Genomic DNA, 18,517 nt, shown 5'->3' with positions numbered 1-18,517 from the left:
TTCCGTTTTGCTGCTTATTTTCTGACATCACCTGTGTCTTCTCCTCGCCTGTCCACGCCACTGAGAGTAGTCCCCGTGGCAGCTTGAACGCGTCAGGGGCAGTGATGCAGTGAATTGCACCACCTGTTTCGAGTATAACTCCAGCCTTTTTGTTTTAAATTTGTTTCGTTCCTCCTCTCCGCATGCACTCCAAGCGTCCCTGAGCGCACGATGAAGAAGCAGAACGTTCGGACCCTGTCTTTGATCCTGTGCATGTTCTCTTACCTGCTCGTGGGGGCTGCGGTGTTCGACGCGCTGGAGTCCGAGTCGGAGAGCTCCAGGAAGCGTATCTTGGAACAGAAACGCAGCGAAATGAAGAGGAAGTATCGCTTTTCCGAGGATGACTACCGGGAGATTGAACGAGTGGTTCTGCAGGCTGAGCCTCACCGCGCAGGCAGGCAGTGGAAATTTGCTGGATCCTTTTATTTTGCTATAACCGTGATCACAACCATAGGCAAGTGTGTTCTTTGAATGGTTATTTTAACTGAAGTAATGTAATTAACAGCAGTTCACAATCATGATATAACATATGTGTCCAATTCATTGACTTTTCAGTTATTGGCAATAAATATAAAGTAGGCCTACTTACTGTAAACGATTAACATATGTTTTGTGCAATACAAGTGTTATGCATGTGATAATGGGAAAATATGTTTCTACGTCGACAACAACTGTAATCATATTGGTATGCTTGCTCTGTCCATAAGAGGTCCCTCCTTCTAGGATGTCTCACTGGCTTGTCTGATACATGATCCCTTGGCTTTTGACATGTGGCCCCCAGCCAAGCGCGAGAGCTGAACGCGTTGTTTCCTTGGTGATCCATCTCTCTGCAGGTTACGGCCACGCGGCCCCGGGCACCGACGCGGGGAAGGTCTTCTGCATGTTCTACGCCGTGCTGGGCATCCCGCTCACCCTGGTGATGTTCCAGAGCCTGGGCGAGCGCATGAACACCTTCGTGCGCTACCTGCTGAGCCGGCTCAAGCGCTGCCTGGGCCTGCGCCGCACCGAGGTCTCCATGGAGAACATGGTGTTCGTGGGCTTCCTGTCGTGCCTGGGCACGCTGTGTTTCGGCGCCGCCGCCTTCTCCTACTTCGAGGGCTGGACCTTCTTCCACGCCTACTACTACTGCTTCATCACGCTGACCACCATCGGCTTCGGCGACTTCGTGGCGCTGCAGAAGAAGGGCGACCTGCAGGAGAAGACGCCCTACGTGGCCTTCAGCTTCATGTACATCCTGGTGGGGCTGACGGTCATCGGGGCCTTCCTCAACCTGGTGGTGCTGCGCTTCCTCACCATGAACACCGAGGACGAGCGCCGCGACGCCAGGGAGCGCGCCTCCCTCAAGAGGGGCCGCCAGGGGGACATGGGCCCCCCCGCGGGGAGCGGAGGCGGAGGAGGAGGAGGCGGCAGCCGGGACGGACACGCCGCCCGCAGCCACAGCACCCTCTTCCTGCCCATGGAGGAGGGCACCAGCCGGATCAACCTCATCCCCTCTCCGGCCGAGGAGCAGGACGACGCCGAGCACGTCCAGCGCCTCCACCTGTACCACCACCACCACCACCTCCACCACCACCACACGCCATCGCGGCCCCCGCCGTTGACTCTCCCGCGGGCCCGGAGTCGCTCAGGCCTGGGCTCCCTCTGCTCCTGCCTGTGCTACAAGCTGGGGGCGTGCGACAGCCCCCTGCCCTCGCCGCACGAGCACACGGGGGGACACATCAACTCTGTCTATTACAACTCCATCTCCTACAGGATCCAGAGTGGGACCCCCAGCCCCAGGGACAACACGGGGCTCTCTTCCCCAGGTAGTACTCTCTCCCCCGCCCACAGCTTCAGGGAGTACCCCCGCTCACGCAGGAAGTCCGTATAGCTCACTGCATTAGTGTTTATGTCTATGTGTATGTACATACTGTATATTTTATATACTGCACTGTACATATTACTATATTTTTCATATGTAGCGACAGAAACAGATAGAAATCTATGTACAGCTGAACACAAACAGCCAAATACTTTGCATCAAGCTGTATTCAGAATATTTGACAGTATTTCTTTTCTTCCAAAAGCCAAATGTATTCTTCCTTGCATACATGACAATATGCATGTATGCTCTACTCTTTACTCTCAAATAGATGTCATGGACTCTTAACAAAATACCCTTTATTTTACACAAGGTAGATACAGTCCTGGGTGAACATGTGTGTTGTATATCAGTGTACATGCATTTACATTTTGAAATAATAATATAAACAAAAATGGTACCAATGCCAGTACCATATGCTAATTGACAGCACCCTGCTACAACAGAGAGATCAAACTCTAGTATTACAACCAAAATAATAGCTTCTTCCATAGTGTTTCTATCTCCTTGGCACAAGCTCTAATAGGGGCTGACTGGGGAGAGTCTTCCTATTTGGGTTAAAAAGATGAGACATATCGCATCACCATGCTGCGCACTCCTGTCAGAAATCTGTCCTTTCATATTAATGAGAGGACTCTATGAGAATATTGAAGTTAGACCACTGAAATGGCATTAAATTATAGCCATCCATTCCAAGTACTAATTAATAACGTATCTTGTCTTCTAATTTTTCATTGGTTGTGAAAGATGCCCTGGCTCAGCGCCGCATGTTACCGTGGTCTCTAGCACTGACCCGCAGGACACATGCAGACATTCTTCCTCACTTTTGTATTAATGTGCACTCTCCATTAATGTGCTCTCAGAGATCGGTTTGTGACTGAGCAAATGTTGCATGTGCTTGATGTTAGATTCCACAACATGTGAGCACATCATACGTTACTTACCATGTACTCTGCTAAATAGAAAACCTGACAATCTTCAGGCCAGGCTTGCAGCTTGTAGCAGTTCGGAAACACAGATGCCATAGATGTCATGTGCTGTTCAAATGAAACACCTCTTGTAACGGGAGGCTAATCATATCGCGGAGCTGTCCTCGGATGAATTAAAATAACGGTGGTGTCAGTAAACATCTGGTCCAAAATAGAAAAGCTCGCTCTCAGCGGGGAGAGATGCTTGTGCCTGTGCTCTTCTCAGATGATGCTGTGAAAGTCATTTGCGGCCCGCATGGCACGCTAAACCAGTTGGCCCTGGGCATCCTGTGTGGCATGGTGTGGCTCACCTGCCATGTTATCCACACTCACTGAGAAATGTTAATGAGAGAGGGGGGCACTAACAACTCCCCGAGCTGCACCAGTGACGTTGAAGAGCCACAGAAGGAGCCTCAACCTGTGTTTCGAGTGTGTGTGTGTGTGTGTGAGAGTGCGTGTGTTTGTGTGTGTGTGTCTGTGCGTGTGTGTGTGTGCGTGTGTGTGTGTGTGTGTGTGTGTGTGTGTGTGTGTGTGTGTGTGACACGGAGAGGTGTGTAGGACTGAGCAGACAACTTCATAATGAGCTGGGATAGTGGAGGAGCTCATTGCGTGTTCTTTGGGGAGTTACAAGGGAGTAAAGGTTTGATGTGTTGTTTTTTTGGTTCATAATTGAAACTCTAGTGGGAGCAACCATAATGATGTCATTTGAAGAAGATCAAATTTACCAATATTTTCTTGCATTCTTGGAGTATTTTTTATTTCCAGTACATATTTTTTAAAACATACATACATACAGAAAGATGTAGGATTCACAATGCACAGGAATATTGCCACTTGTTACAAGTCATAGTGAATTATAGTATTGTTGTGTTTGCAGACAGAAGACAATGTATTGCTCTTTTAAACTCTTAGGACACTCTCTGAGGGAATCAATAATGTTCCCTTTTGTTTTGTCAACATGTAAATTTACAGTATGTTTTGGAGATTAGGCACAGTGAAAGCATGTGTTTACGAGCACATCATAACACAATGAACCAAATTAATCACCAGTGACGCTAATTGGACTTTAACTCTAAGAATTACCACTAATTCAAGTCTTTTTGTATGTTCAAGAGTGATATATTTTTTTCTCAGCACCTCTAGGTTTAGAAAAAAGGGAAGCCACTTGACTAAAATGGGAATAATGCTTCCCCCTGTGTGTGTGTGTGTGTGTGTGTGTGTGTGTGTGTGTGTGTGTGAGTGTCAGCGTGTGTGTGTGTGTGTGTGTGTGTGTGTGTGTGTGTGTGTGTGTGTGTGTGTGTGTGTGTGTCTGTGTCTGTGTGTGTGAGAGTGTGTGTGTTTACCTCTGTGCAGGTAAAAATAGAATACCTGATTGTACAATTATCACACCTGAATAAATCTTTCAGAGAAATGGTACTGTGCATGGCTCTAAATGAAACATTCCTGTCGGCAGATTGTATTGCATGGCTGGTTTGCTTCAGCAGAGGGACAACAAGTCAATGAGATTGGATGGTGCTCAGCATTCCATCTCTTCCTCTCCTCCTTCTCTCTTTACTCTGTTTCTTCTTTCGCTCCTTCACATTATTCTCTCTTATCTCATACCATTCCCTTTTGTGTACATAAATGCAAAAGATGTGTTATGCTTTTACTTGCCTCGTACTAACCAGGAAATATTGACATAGGCGCAGGACCCAGTTTTATTTGAATATACCAGCACATACTCATTGTATTTTGAATAGTCCTCCGTTTAAATTCTGAATGCCATTCCAGCTCATTTCAGAGAAGTACCTCTCCACACCATACGAGGCTTTTTATGACAGCAATTTATTCTCCTACAGATGGAGGTTTTATGAACTTGACAGAGGGACAGTCTCCTTATTGACTTCTCATCGAGGATGTAACAAATCATATTGATTACACTATCTACAATAGCAATGAAGAGGCAGAGAAACTGGGCGTGAGCACGGCCTCCCCTGAAATTCAGTACCCCTCTGCGGTCTCAATGTTCAGAGGGGCAAATCTGAGGCTTGTGATGCATTCGTGCACTCTCTATGTCTTCTGCGGAGTGTATCCATGGCACTTCACAATATCTATAGCAACAGATGCTTCAAATCTCTGACCTCTCAGTATTTAGCTTTTCACATGATATAACCTAGCTAGCCCTAGAATAATAGCTTCCCCTGGGGCAGTCGGTCTTAGCCATCTGCTTTCCTTAATCACAATTTATGTACTTTACATACGTAAATGGTAAGCATAACAAGGAACAGAATCTAAAATGGCAGTTTACAGTTGGTCTCCATCTGCTCATATTGCAAGGAAGCAAACACTGTTCTGTTTAAAGTGTAAACATGCTGTAGTCCTGCCATGTGACATTTAGAAAAAAAAAAAATCTTAACTGTGACTGCACATGCAGTAACTGCAGCTTGGTTTCCCTGGCAACAAAACTCCTAGGTTAACGCCACTAGTTGGATGACATGCGTGGTGTGTACGAGATCGAGAGGGTGTGTGAGAGTATCCGTAAGCGCAAGCACGCAGGAATGTGTGTTTAAATAAAAAAAAAACAGATGGGTGTTGGAGAGATAATGATATATGTTTGTGCTGCTTGTACGGTAATGCTGGTTATTATGTATGAGTGTATGATAGTGGTGTTGACTCGTTCGAAGCGTCGAGCCTTCAGCTCTCCACAGTGGATTAATGCACAATGACAAATCCTCAGGCCCCCTCGTGTGAGTGGGTGTTGATCCAGAGAATATCACAGTGAAGCAGAGCACAGGAGCCACAAGAGTAGCCAGATGCGCGCACACACACACACACACACACACACACACACACACACACACACACGCACCTCATGCCTAGCATGAGATAAGGGCTCTCTCTAGTGGTGATTCACTCTCCCAGTGCCTCCTACTCTGCTGATGGATCATTTTCAGTTTAAACCAGAAGGAGGCAGTATTGTCCCACACACAAAGCTCTCCATCCTCACTAGTCTCGCCAAGACTGGCTTGCTTGCTTAGGTGAAACTACTTTCCCAGCAAATTTAACATGTCTGAGGATTCAGCAGAAAGCCATCTATCAGCGAGCGCCGTTCCATTTATCAGTGGAAGCGGCGAATCTCATAATCACCGTCTGAAAGCGGCAGGCCTTGATGCTGCCTGCTTTGCTTCCCGACTCCCGTCGTCGTCGCCAGCGTCTCATGGCGGGCGCGTTGTTGTGCCATTTCATCATCCGTCGGGGTCAGACAAGGGCCCAGACTTCGAGCTCATCAATAAAGAAGTCTTCGGCGGACGACAGGAGATCATTATCGAACGTTTCGCACCTCTGGCTCCGTCCGCGGATCAAGTCCCCGCAAAGCCAGAGACCGAAGCGACCCCTGAGAAAGACAAATGCGAAAACGTTATTCACAATGAGCCACTAATGGCATGGCGCTCAGCAGAGCCGTGGACAATATTTCACAGATTCTTTGAGACATCAGAACACAGTGTGACAATGTCTGGCTCACCCTCCTCCACCAAATGCTAGGAATTCCTTGCCGCCGTTTATAAAGTAGGAGTTGGCATAGGTCCATCTGTAAACCTGTAAAAGGAAAAGCAATTTAGTCAAATGCTCCATAGGGTTTTTAACTTTTATGTTGAAAATAAAATGAACGTTTAAAACACACATTTCAATCTGATTAAGTCACAAAACGTGACATCCTCTAAGGTGGTCCCTTGCGGGAGAACAGTTCCACCACCTCATAGGCTGTGTCACAGAACTCTAATTAGGGAGAATCACCTGCAGGCGTGGACCAAAGGAGAACAGGAAACCTTGGCCTGTGCCATAGAAGGAGGAGCTGACTTTGAGAGGAGACGTGCAGAAAGCACCAAACACCTGGGAAAGAAGCACACAGCCACACACACACACACACACACACACACACACACACACACACACACACACACACACACACACACACACACACACACACACACACACACACACACACACACACACACACACACACACACAGGAGAGAGAGGGAGGGGGGGTCGCAGAGAGAGAGAGAGAGGGTTAGAAACACAATTATCTCACTAATTGTACACTTATTCATACATTCAACAAGTATGAACAACGATGTGTAATAAGGCCATAGCATAACCAAGCAGTTGACCAAGAGTCTGGACCTGTAGTCTGCTGTCCTACCTGTCCACGGTTGTCCCTGATGAAGATCAGCATGCAGCAGTCCCACTTCGCCATGTTCCTGTACAGCGTGCCAAGACTTCGACCGTGTCTGTAAGTGCTGTAGACCAGTGACCACTTGCACACCGTCAGAGCCACAGGAAGGTGTCTAGAGATCTGACACACAGAGACAACAACACACAGAGTCACACAGAGACAACAACAGTCATGATTGTGAGCCTTCCACAGCCGTACCCCTTCCCGTTTACAGAGAACCAGCCTTGCAACTTGCCCTTCTGCCACTTCGAATCACAACTTGCTTTATGGCAGTTGTAATAGCCTTTTATTTGTATGAAATCGTTTACTGTTACCTTCTCAGTCGATATGGCTCTTCGAAGATTATCTTTGACGGTTTGTAAACAAATCCGCCGGTACTGTGTCCCGGGGGAAGGGCATGAGCCATGAGTGATATTTTACAACAGTTGTGTGAACTACAAATTCTCCGCAACTGCGGAGGGAGCCTAGAAGCAACTCCCCCTCCCTTCAAAAACTGCATTGGATACCTTTAAAGTTCAAAAACATCCAGATTTCAATTCCACCAATTTGTTTCAAATGATTTCCCTCTCATTTAGCTATGGCCTTGAATGGTCTCACCACAACCAGAAAGTCAACATCCAAAGAGCCACTGGCATTCTGCACTGAGTTCCACGACTGTTCAGAATCAGCACAACCCTGTCTGTCGGGCCAATGCTCGATGCCTCAAGTTGTTTATACAGCAATTTCCTGTGTATTAGCTGCATTGTGTATAAGCCGCAGGACAGTATTTTATGCCAGTCAAAAAAACATATTAATACCATGTTCACTGCCCCTGTTTATTACCCTCATTGCTGAAGAAATTGTACAAAATCAATGCATAAGCTGCGGCTAATAGTTGAGAAATTACGATAACGCCTGTATACCTGCTGGACGTGATCGATGCGGAACAGCTGGCTCTGGTCGGCCACCGTGATCTCAAAGGAGGTGGCCCTGTTCCGGCGTGGTGGCTGGGGGGCAGCGTCCCAGGGGGAGCTGGCGCTCTCTAGGGAGCCCTGCAGCCTCTCCATGTCATCCAGCTCCAGGATGTGGAAGTCCTCCTCGTCGTCATCGTCGTCGTCATCGTCGTCCCCGCGGACCAACCTGTAGGACGGGGCCTTCACCTCTCGGAAGAGGTTGACCTGAAAGACAAGGCAGGAGGTGTGGAGAGGCTTGATGAATTGAAGGCCCTAGCAGCCAGGGTACAACGATTACTCAAAATCACAGCTTCTCTGTTTCATCTTCTCCCTCCAGAATCTCCCTCTCTCCTGCAGTGGCATTCAGAGCAATTAACCTGTTACAACAGGGTGGACCAAAACTGGAAGATGACTACTCCCTCGTTCCTCTCTCTCTCTCTCTCTCTGTATCTCTCTCTATGTCTGTCTTTCTCTCTGTTTTGATTTTTCTCTCCTCCTCCCGTGCCACTGGAGGTCTGTGTACCAGGAAATGGGATAGGCCCTAAAACCTTTCGGCTAATACCCTTGATTTGCCTGTGAGGTCTCTACTGCAGCGGGGACCCAGTAATGGGTTTGTGCGAGAGTCTGTTCCCTTTATGGTCCAGTAGTAAAGAGAAAACACACATCCATCACCCCTGAGAGACATGTTTGTAACTCTCCGCGGCGGGGGGCAAGGCGAGGGTAGCGGGAGGGGGGAGTGTGAGAGGGTAGATTTCAGAGATCCTGAAGCGGATGTAGCCATAAGAGATAAATCCCTCCTTCAGTGAACACTCGCAGCTTTGAATGTACAGGGCTGTGTGCTTTGTGGGCCCCTTGGGGAACGGCTTGCAAATGGCCTCCAGTATGGATCGGCAGCAAAGCTTTGTTTTTCACTTATATGAACTGATCTCTCTCTCTCTCTCACTCTCTCCATCTCTCTCACCGGCCCCCTCACACACCGTTCTGTTGGGGCACATTAGGGCCTCCTCAGTCCAAGCGTATAATCCATATCGTGAATCACGTCGGTAAAAATGGCTGCTTGAGGATAAGTGAGAAGTGTATAAGTGGGAGGGAAAGGTTTAAGGGTTGGCGAGACGCCACCAACCCAACCCCCCAAACACACACACACACACAGACCTCCCACCCCCACCCAAAACACACACCTTACTCGCCCAGGCAGCAAACACCACCATACTGAGCAAATTTACACAAACTGCGCTGCCCATTTGCCATGCAGACAGAGTGGAGTGGTGGGGGGCTGTTATGGATGGACAGAGACAGACGCTCCAGCCCATCACACAGTCAGCAATCCAGCTCATTTAGAGCCACAATATGTCTCTCTTGGCAGCAGACGGGAGGCTGACATGGCGAGGTGGATGCTTGCCAGTGAACTTGCGTTGCCTCCATTCTTTCTCCTAGTGCTTCTGGCTGTGCTGTGCTCACACAGATCAGCGGAGAGAGAGAGAGAGAGAGAGAGAGAGAGAGAGAGAGAGAGAGAGAGAGAGAGAGAGAGAGAGAGAGAGTCTACTCAGGGGAGGACTACAGAGTTATCAGATGGATTGTGCTCTTTAAATGCCCTAATGAACAACCCATTATGAAACAGAAACAGAACCCCCAACACACACACACACACACACACACACACACACACACACACACACACACACACACACACACACACACACACACACGACATGGCCGCTATGAGAATTAAAACTCTGTTTTAATTGTTGTCCAAAAATTGTTTCCATAGATAAACCTGGGTCGGCAGCAACATTGTGTATAACAGCATTTGTAAGGCATGGGAAAGAAATATGACTAAGCACAAGACTTGACAAGACATTAGTCATCCTTTGTTAGACTGGCACCATGAGTAATGGCCAATCATTTTTTGCATGATACTTACACAATCTGAAGTCACGACTGCATTGTTATGAGTTTAATTACCCCACTTTCATTATTCCTCCTGGTATGCACACTTTTAGAAGAACTAACAACTCAAAAGAAGAACATTAGCAAAACCTAAACGCCCCTCTTCTATCCCAGAGTCCCCACAGTGCTCCTACTATAGCCTAAACCAAATCCCTTAATCCTGTTCACACACTCTGGTTCATTAGGTGATCAAAGCAGCTAATGTGATCAAGCAATCAAGTAGCATTCATATCTATCAATCTAATCACACTTCTCGGTGTCACCCTAATCTGAACGAGAGAGACAACCATCTTGGAAGGAGTTCTAACAATCTGATCTAATGCATTGCTTTGAAGTAAGTCTTCTGAAGTAATATCTGTGTACTGCGACAGTGGAGTACTCACAGGTTCAAGAAGACCAAACATTACTCCGGCTATTATCTGTTTAGATAAAACGGCCACTTACAGTACTTCACTGGAATCACCGCTATCACTTACTCACACAAACCCTTCCCCCCCACACAAAACACTAAGCAAGCGTATAAGATAAAGACAGTCAACTGTGAAACAAATGAAGATCAGCAATTAGACCGTCTCCGTATCAAGGCCCCAAAATCTACAAGTTTGGCTGCGGCTTTGAATCTCCCCTCCACGCCAAGCAAGGGATCAGTGTCACGAGCGTTTTCCCCTCCATTAATCTGATCATTCGTGGCGTTAAAGCTGGGCTTAATTTAAGGCTTTTTTCGCCATCTGTTCTTATCTGGTAAATAAGGGACAAATAGCAAAAAAAAAACCTCACAATACAAAAAAATGGAACAGGGTTTCAACAGGAGCCCCTGAGGCCAACTGCACATGCTGGGGGATTTACCAGGCTCTGCACTGTTGTCTTTGTAAATCACAGGAGCGGGTCAGTGTGTGTACATGTATGCAATAAAGACCGGGAGAAAACATGGACACCTCTATTTTCTCTCCACAGTGCTGTGGGCAGAGTTCAATGCAAATACGCACGCACACACGCGCCAGCAAACACATACAAACACATTCACACACACACACACACACACACACACACACACACACACACACACACACACACACACACACACACACACACACACACAGACAAAGACACACGTAGATAGAAAAAGTAAAAGAGAGAGAACTGCTGTATCCCATTACTGAACACTATGTACTGTACATCTTATATTTCAGAATCTACAACTGATATCTCCTATTATTTATCGTAACTTTAATAACACAGTTGTATTAAAGTATCATTGTGATCTAGGAATTATATTTCACAAGAAGGACTTACAGTTTGGAACGGTGTGGGCTTAGTCTTAAACTATTTAAAACATTTTGAGCTAAAATCTTCTATCAGAAAAACCTTGAAGCAGGCCCGTAAAGTAGAGACACTTACCAGGGATTGCGAGCAGAAAGATTTCAGCATCTCTGTATGGTTGAGCTGGTCTGATCTCGAGCTGTGGCTGTGTGTTGGGGAACGTGAGTGACCTCTGTTTGTGTACGAGTCCAAATGTCAGACTGACTGTCTGCGGCCCCTTTATGAGACGCAGCCCTCTACCTGCAGGAGACCTGGAAGGTGGACACACCCTCTCGACGTCACACCTTTTCTTCTCAGTCACCCACCGTCCTAAGCAACCTGTGTGGAATATTCCAGATTGAGGGTCAACGCTCATCAAAGGACTTTCTGAAGAGTTTTGCTGTCCCCTAGGGGGCAGCAGTCAGCGCTGATTTAGTACCCAGCTCCAAACTGAGACAAACCATATGATGGAGCCCTGCTACTGTGCCGCCTAACTAATCTGATTGGTGCAAGCCCGGGACTCGGGGTCATAGCCATGGCGACAGGTATTGATGCACTGAGCCGAACCTCTCCCACAATCCGCACAGCTAACCGCAGACAAATGGCCCCCCGCTGCTGTGTGGCGGCGTTCCAGGGCCCCGCTTTTGCCGGGGCAATGTACTCATGTTCCTGGCATAAATCTCTCCGCTGTGGCATCGGGCGGAGGGGGGGGAGAGGGACGGGGAAAAGGGGGGGGCGTAGGAAAAGTGCAGAAATACATCAGCTCTGTTCCTCTATGCAGCCGTCCGTCATGCGGCGGGTCATCAGGCTTTGCTAATACAGGGGGAGGCTGGGGGTTGGGGGGAGGGGGGGGGGGGCTGCCGGCGACTGACTGTCGGTATGAACGCAGCGCGATCTCTCTCTCTCTCTCCCCGGTCTCGCTCGCTCCCTGCTGCCCGGCAATGGAGGTGAGCTTAATGGACACAGCTGTCTGGCCGAGGTGACACATGGGTCTCGGGTGTGTGAGGTGGGGCGGGCAGGCGAGGGGGATCAAGCAAAAATGCCTGTCTCCTCAACACCCACCCGGGCCATTTGGTGTAATTTGGTGTCTGTTGTGCATGTTTGTGATTGGTGTGTGTGTGTGTGTGTGTGTGTGTGTGTGTACTTTAAAAGGGTATGTAATGGTGTGTGCGATTGCGTGTGTGAGTGATTGGACTGTTGGGGGTTTGTGTGGGTGCGCACAGGGCCGCAGTGGGCTTTGGGAGGTGGCTGCACACTCTGCTAGCCCTTTGTGCTCTATTAGGGCATGCTGCCACGTGTGCTGGTGTATCGATCGGGCAGATTTACAGGGACGTGTCAAGTTATGGAGGGGCAGAATGGAAGCCTCTCTTTTTCTGCCTGTCTCCTGGCCCAGGGTCATGTCTTTTAGTAGTCCCTTTGGTCAATCTTTGGTTCATGGAGAATCTTTTTTGATGTCTTCAGCAATACAGTGCAAAGCCTTTGCGGTAATGTAATGTGTGTGTGTGTGTGTGTGTGTGTGTGTGTGTGTGTGTGTGTGTGTGTGTGTATGTGTGTGTGTGTGTATGTGTGTGTGTGTGTGTGTCTGTGTGTGTCTGTGTGTGTTGGTGTGCCTGTGTGTGTGTGTGTGTGATTGCACAAAGCTAAGCTTAACCAACACAACTGATGGAATGGCTCCACTTCCCCATCTCTTGATTGGGCCTACGTGACAGGCCCCAGGACTGTACTTATCATATGGAGCTTTTACACTGCATGGTAACAGCTCAACTCGACTGGACTCTATACTCGATTTTGGTACCGGGTGTTCGTTTTCCACTGCAACAAAGTACCCCCATGAGCTAGCCGATTGCCACAGCAACGCTGAAGAAAACAACTGTAATGTCATTAACATCACCTTTTGGTACCGGCTTAGCTCGCTTGGAACCTCAACGGACGTGATACCAAAAATAGTACCAGGTACCAGTTTTTGCCAGTCGAGTCGAGCTGATGCCATGCAGTGGAAAAGCCCCTAATCCGTTACCATTGATCTGCAGCAGTTAGGTAACGTCACAAAAGGGCAAAGGTCAACGTCAAACACTTTTGACCTCATAAATGGGTTCATGTACCTTACTTATCACTTGCAAGTGTGTGTTAATAGCTTATTTGATCAGCCTTGATGCTGAATTCTTTGCTGCTTTTCTTTACAAACCACAGAACCACTCTGATGTGTCTGATGCGATGATTAGTTTTGGTATGAAGAACTGTCATTACTGAGACAAAACCATTAACCTTCTGTTTTGACTTAAGAATCTCATGAAATGTTCTCAAACACTTTTAGCTGCCTTATAGGAAGTGATTTCCTTTACGGAAAACAGTACTTCTATGATGCTCTGCAAGACCTTGATAATATAACCTCTATAGTGTTCCTATAGTACAATCTTATAGTACTTACACTATGTCCCAAAATACTATATACTATAAACACTACAAATAGAAAATGTATACTAAAATATTCCTACGTCTATAGTATTCCTATAACATTACTATAATATTTTGTCTCAAAATACTATACAATTCCTATCATTCTTTTTGGGGGATTAGAGTAGTGTGGTATAACATTTGAAGGCTTCTACTTGCTGTGTGGGGTGTTGGTCAGGTAGTAATCCATTCATACTACCGCACGTATCTGTGATAAGCTATAGGCTTTAGTAACAAAGATAATGTACTGGGACACCATCACACAATCAGCAAATTATCTGTTAACTGTCTGTTGACAAAGGAGATTTCACATTACAGATTTTGGATGGGGTTAATTTAAGGTCATATTGTAGCTTTAATTTGTTCTCAAGTCGTTGTTTGCACTTGTTAAGCCATCCACTGATGTTTGTTTATTTGTTGATTGTTGACTTATGACATCTACTATGGAGTGTGATTTTCTGCAAGCATCACTTCCCCCATTTGCGATCCTGCAGAAACAATAAAACATGAGAATGTGTGTTGAGAACACACATCTCAGCACCATGCTTAACTGTTTGGGTTGACACTTTTTCAGGGATAAGCAGCTGCAGGACAGAAACAAATAGGTTGCATGATCACACTCTACAATGCTCATCTGCATAATTATCTCACTTGCATTGTTGTTGATAGGATTAGAGAAGAGAGTCTTTTAAGACAGGTGCTCCAGCTTAAAATAGTCCAATTAAAGGTACTCTAAGTGATGTTAGAGTTCAAACAAAACACAGAGCTATAGCTTGCTACTGCCTCCCCCTCCCTCCCATGCAATTGGAACTCTCCTAAACGTGAATCTTGTTGGTGATTCGCCGGAAACAATTTGTTATGTTTTTATGGTCCAGGCTGGACCAGGTTGTTTTTGGAGCTGGGCTGTCTACAGAGACTGCATTCTTACAGTGTATTTAGGGCACAGGCAGCTAGCGGATGGTGATGTTTGCTATATGTGACAAAAAATGTTTTAGCTTAGAAACCGTGTGACATCCCTTAGAGCACCGTTAATGGTGCCATCATTGATTTGTCATAAACTTTTACCACATTTTTAGCCATACATTTGTTTTAAATGAAATAACAATGTACTTGTAGTATCTGCTACTTTATTCCGATGACATCATACAGACCATTTATCTTAGAATCTTGACTGTTGATTTTTCCTCATGTTGATATTCTATTCCCATGTTTGTCCCTATCTTCAAAACAAACAAACAAACAAACACACAGAAAACAGATGCACTATATCAGTTTGCTTTATTCCAAATTCTAATCGCATAAATGTATGTGGTCAAAATGAGAAAATATGCAGAACCACCATGTTTTCCAATAACAAGGAAATGAGACAAGTCTAGCGATGTAATAATTTATGAGACTGAAACATAACTTGAATATACTCACTGAATCTTCTAATTTGAAAATATACTTCATGTTTGCTGATGCTTCCTGGAAGTTCTTGGACGTGAAAAAGTTGTTAATTACAGCCCTTCTCACATAAAATTCTACCTAAAACATCTTCATTTACTTCAATAAAGAATCTGTGTAACCTCATGAATAGAGGAGGAACATAGTGGGTTTTGAGTTTTTCTACTATGCGATCAAAAAAACTTTGATCAATTCTTTCATGTCACACCTGCAGGTGTAGCATTCTGATGAAACTCTAAGAAGCTGCTATCATCACCACTATCCTGGGAGTTTGGGGGCAAGAACAAGGGGGGGGGGGGGGGGGAAACAACAACTAAAGGAATGATGAAAAGCTATACTCCGTGTCTGGAGAGAAGCAACACACGGGCAACAGTGAAAGGGTGTGTGCATATGTTCGACATCAGCATCTGCCAAAAAGGAAAACATCCAACAGCGGGGGGATGATTCTGAAGGAGATGAGGAGACCGCCGTGACGCTGTTTGGTGGAGCACCACAGATGTGCTTCATTACCCATGGAGATGGAGGGGTGGGATGGAGGGGTGGATGGTGGGGGGGGGGGCGACATGATGCGATGTCAACATATTTATGCCTCCCCGAGGCCCTCACACTTAAGCTGAACTTTTGCCAGGGTGAAAATTATGTGTTTATCGTTTTATTTGAAGAGGAAGGTGGATACATGGAAAAGGCATCATAATTCATGGTAGCATAATTGAATTTCATGTAGCAGGCAAGCAGTCCGCCAAAAGGATACCGGTAATATGGATTGAGGTGGAAATGTTTCTTCCTTCTAGGGAGGCTTTACAGAAGCTGACTGCAATAATCCAATGGGCCTGTTGGCTTCCATTTGTACTTGACGAAAGGTCAAACAGAAATGACAGAGTTGTTGGTCTTTTTCCAAGCCTTGGCTCCAGGGATGTAGACTGCCACACTTTGTGCAAGAGTCCTCTCCAGGTCTATGACTGACTACGCAGGATTTTGATAGGCCATACACTTCTATTCATATTCCTCTTCAACCAACCCATATACACTCAAAGGTACCTCGTATTGAAATAGAGCTCTCGATCTGTAAATAGCCTCATCACAGCATGTGGTTGTATGAAGAGGAAGCCATAACACCATCGTAATTTTCCACAGGAGATAAGATATGCAGCTTTAATTTCAATTTCTACGGTGGCATGGCGTCATAGATAAAGCTACTATGGCCCTAAGGTACATTCCTCCGTGGCAAAATCACAGGCTATACTGACGGAAGTTGCTTCCACTGACGGAAGTTGTTTTCAAGAGTTCAACGACTGATTAGTTTTTTTTCACCGATTAGGTATATAAATTTAGAGAGCCCATGATAATGCACGATAAAAAAAATAATGTTTTTACTGCTGAGAGTGCATTCCTACCTGGGACAGTAGTGAGATAAAAATCAAACCATCCTTATCTGAGTGTTTCCTCAACACTATCTGTCACTTTCCTCAAGGCCTCAAGAGCCAGCCAGTCAGCCAGCCAGCCACCACCAGAATCAGCTCCCATCTGGTGATAAGCCAATTGTTCGCACCACTTTATTAGACCTATGCCAGAGTGACCTCAAATTACAGTTCATTACGGGGGCCTGGAGAGGCCTTATTGGTAAAAAGAAGAGTTTGTTATTGTCCAGTCAGATGATTGTGTTTTATCTTCACAGAAAATCTGACAGGTAGCCAGACTGTGGGTATCAGAGGTCATCCAATAGGCTATACTAAGATCACCTTTTTACTTTTATGAGAGGACCTTGAAATGAATAGTGCAGACAAAACAGACTCAGTTAGAGGCTGATATAGTATTAATATTTTTCTCTTTTTTATCACCATGTGCAGTATATCCTTTTCAAACATCCTTTTAATAATGTATGGGAGAAGCATCCCTCATTCATCCTCACAAGGTTGGAAATCTTTTATGACGTTCAGTTGCTCCCATTACTCTGTGTCTGTAATATTCACCCCAGTTGTGAGGGTTTACAGGTAATTAGATATCATTGAACAGTTTTAGGGTCTGTGATGTGAGAGTAATTGGTTCTGACGACTGTGCTTGTTGTTGCAATGTTTGTGCAGGCGCAGAGGAAGAGACGGCTAATTAATGTTTGACAGAGGGTACGCAGTACGTGCTGTGCTCTATAGGTGGCAGTCATGTACTTTCTGGCTCGCGCTTGTGGGCAACTCCCGAGCAGCTACCAATCGGTGCATTCTGTGACAGCATGGTGCAGGGACTCAGTCAGATAGGGAATGGAGTGGAGAATGCAGTTAACAGTTGTAGATGGGGGTAGATTTCAGCTTTTTAAAAAAAGGCAAGAAGTGAAGGAAATGCACCCCAGCTCTGGAGCTCTGAGCCCGCATTGCATGCTCTCACTTTATTTATTTCCTCCCTCTGCTGCTTATATATGCAGACCTCCCCCCTTCTGCCTCTTCCCCACATTTCCCTCATCTTCTCTCTCTGTCTCCCATCTCACACGCAGACTGAAGTTGCTCATTCATGTAGAACCAGAAACAGATATTGGCTTGGAGATTGTTTCTTAAGCAAGCCTTGCCTTTCAAAGCGAAAACATCAAAGGAAACCTGGTAATTAAAGCACACACAGACCCTATCTGCCACACAGTGACACATGTTGCGGTTTGGTCCCGGAGCAAATGGTTAAGCAATAATTGGATGGAGCCATTACTGCTCAGTTTATCTAAGGTAAGCGCATTTTTACTCTGTGGACAACAGTGTGACGGCTTCAGTTGCACTAACCATTAACAACTGACTGATCTGCTTGAGCTAATCAATAATTGCAGTTCCTCTGAGGTTGAGTGACTTTGATACATTGGACACATTTATTAGGCCTACCACAGCACCGGAAGACTGAACAAGTTAGCAGGACTGGCAGCTTGAGTTGCTGCTGCAGTTAACCATCACCATTTTGGGAATTTTCATAATAATAAGCCCAGGCTACGCATCTACAAAGCAGATGACAGATTTAAACTAAGCCATCTTTCAAATGAGAAAAACTGCTCCCAGCACATTTTCATGCTTGCTCTTGGATGATGGCTTTGTATCCATCATTGTGAGTGGCACATGAGAGTGGAAATACACTCCATTATAGGCCATGGAATTCATTCATTGCAAGAGGTCCTTAATGACACCCCCTGGTGAAAAGTGAGAGATTTACAGAATTTCAAGCCATTGCTCATATATTTCAGTCATGTGGGTACCAATATGGAGTAATATGCTGCATCAGGGTAGATTTCATGTTCCATGAAACATGGCATGACAAAATAAAACACATACAACTGAAGGCACTAAGCCAGGGCTCCCAACCTTTTTTGGCAGGTGACTCTATTTTGATGT

The 18,517-nt window shown here is 45.9% G+C and overlaps 2 protein-coding genes across 2 annotated transcripts; one reads left to right on the top strand and one right to left on the bottom strand.

Moving 5' to 3' along the window:
* Nucleotides 1-210: 210 nt before the first annotated feature.
* kcnk15 (potassium channel, subfamily K, member 15) lies at nt 211-1,909 on the top strand. Its single transcript, XM_062542049.1, has 2 exons — nt 211-493; nt 873-1,909. The coding sequence occupies exons 1-2, from the start codon at nt 211-213 to the stop codon at nt 1,907-1,909; spliced, it is 1,320 nt and encodes a 439-aa protein (XP_062398033.1).
* Nucleotides 1,910-3,615: 1,706 nt separating this feature from the next.
* Nucleotides 3,616-11,470, bottom strand: LOC134087919 (TLD domain-containing protein 2-like). Its single transcript, XM_062541766.1, has 6 exons — nt 11,364-11,470; nt 7,986-8,240; nt 7,051-7,203; nt 6,643-6,738; nt 6,371-6,444; nt 3,616-6,241 (listed from the first exon to the last, which is right to left on the bottom strand). Exons 1-6 carry the CDS (start codon nt 11,391-11,393, stop codon nt 6,106-6,108), a joined length of 744 nt encoding a protein of 247 aa, XP_062397750.1. The 5' UTR covers nt 11,394-11,470; the 3' UTR covers nt 3,616-6,105.
* Nucleotides 11,471-18,517: the final 7,047 nt, after the last annotated feature.

The sequence above is a fragment of the Sardina pilchardus genome, chromosome 7 (assembly GCF_963854185.1).
Source record: "Sardina pilchardus chromosome 7, fSarPil1.1, whole genome shotgun sequence".
In the NCBI taxonomy this organism is placed as follows: domain Eukaryota; kingdom Metazoa; phylum Chordata; class Actinopteri; order Clupeiformes; family Clupeidae; genus Sardina; species Sardina pilchardus.
This window is presented reverse-complemented; position numbering and strand designations above follow the sequence as displayed.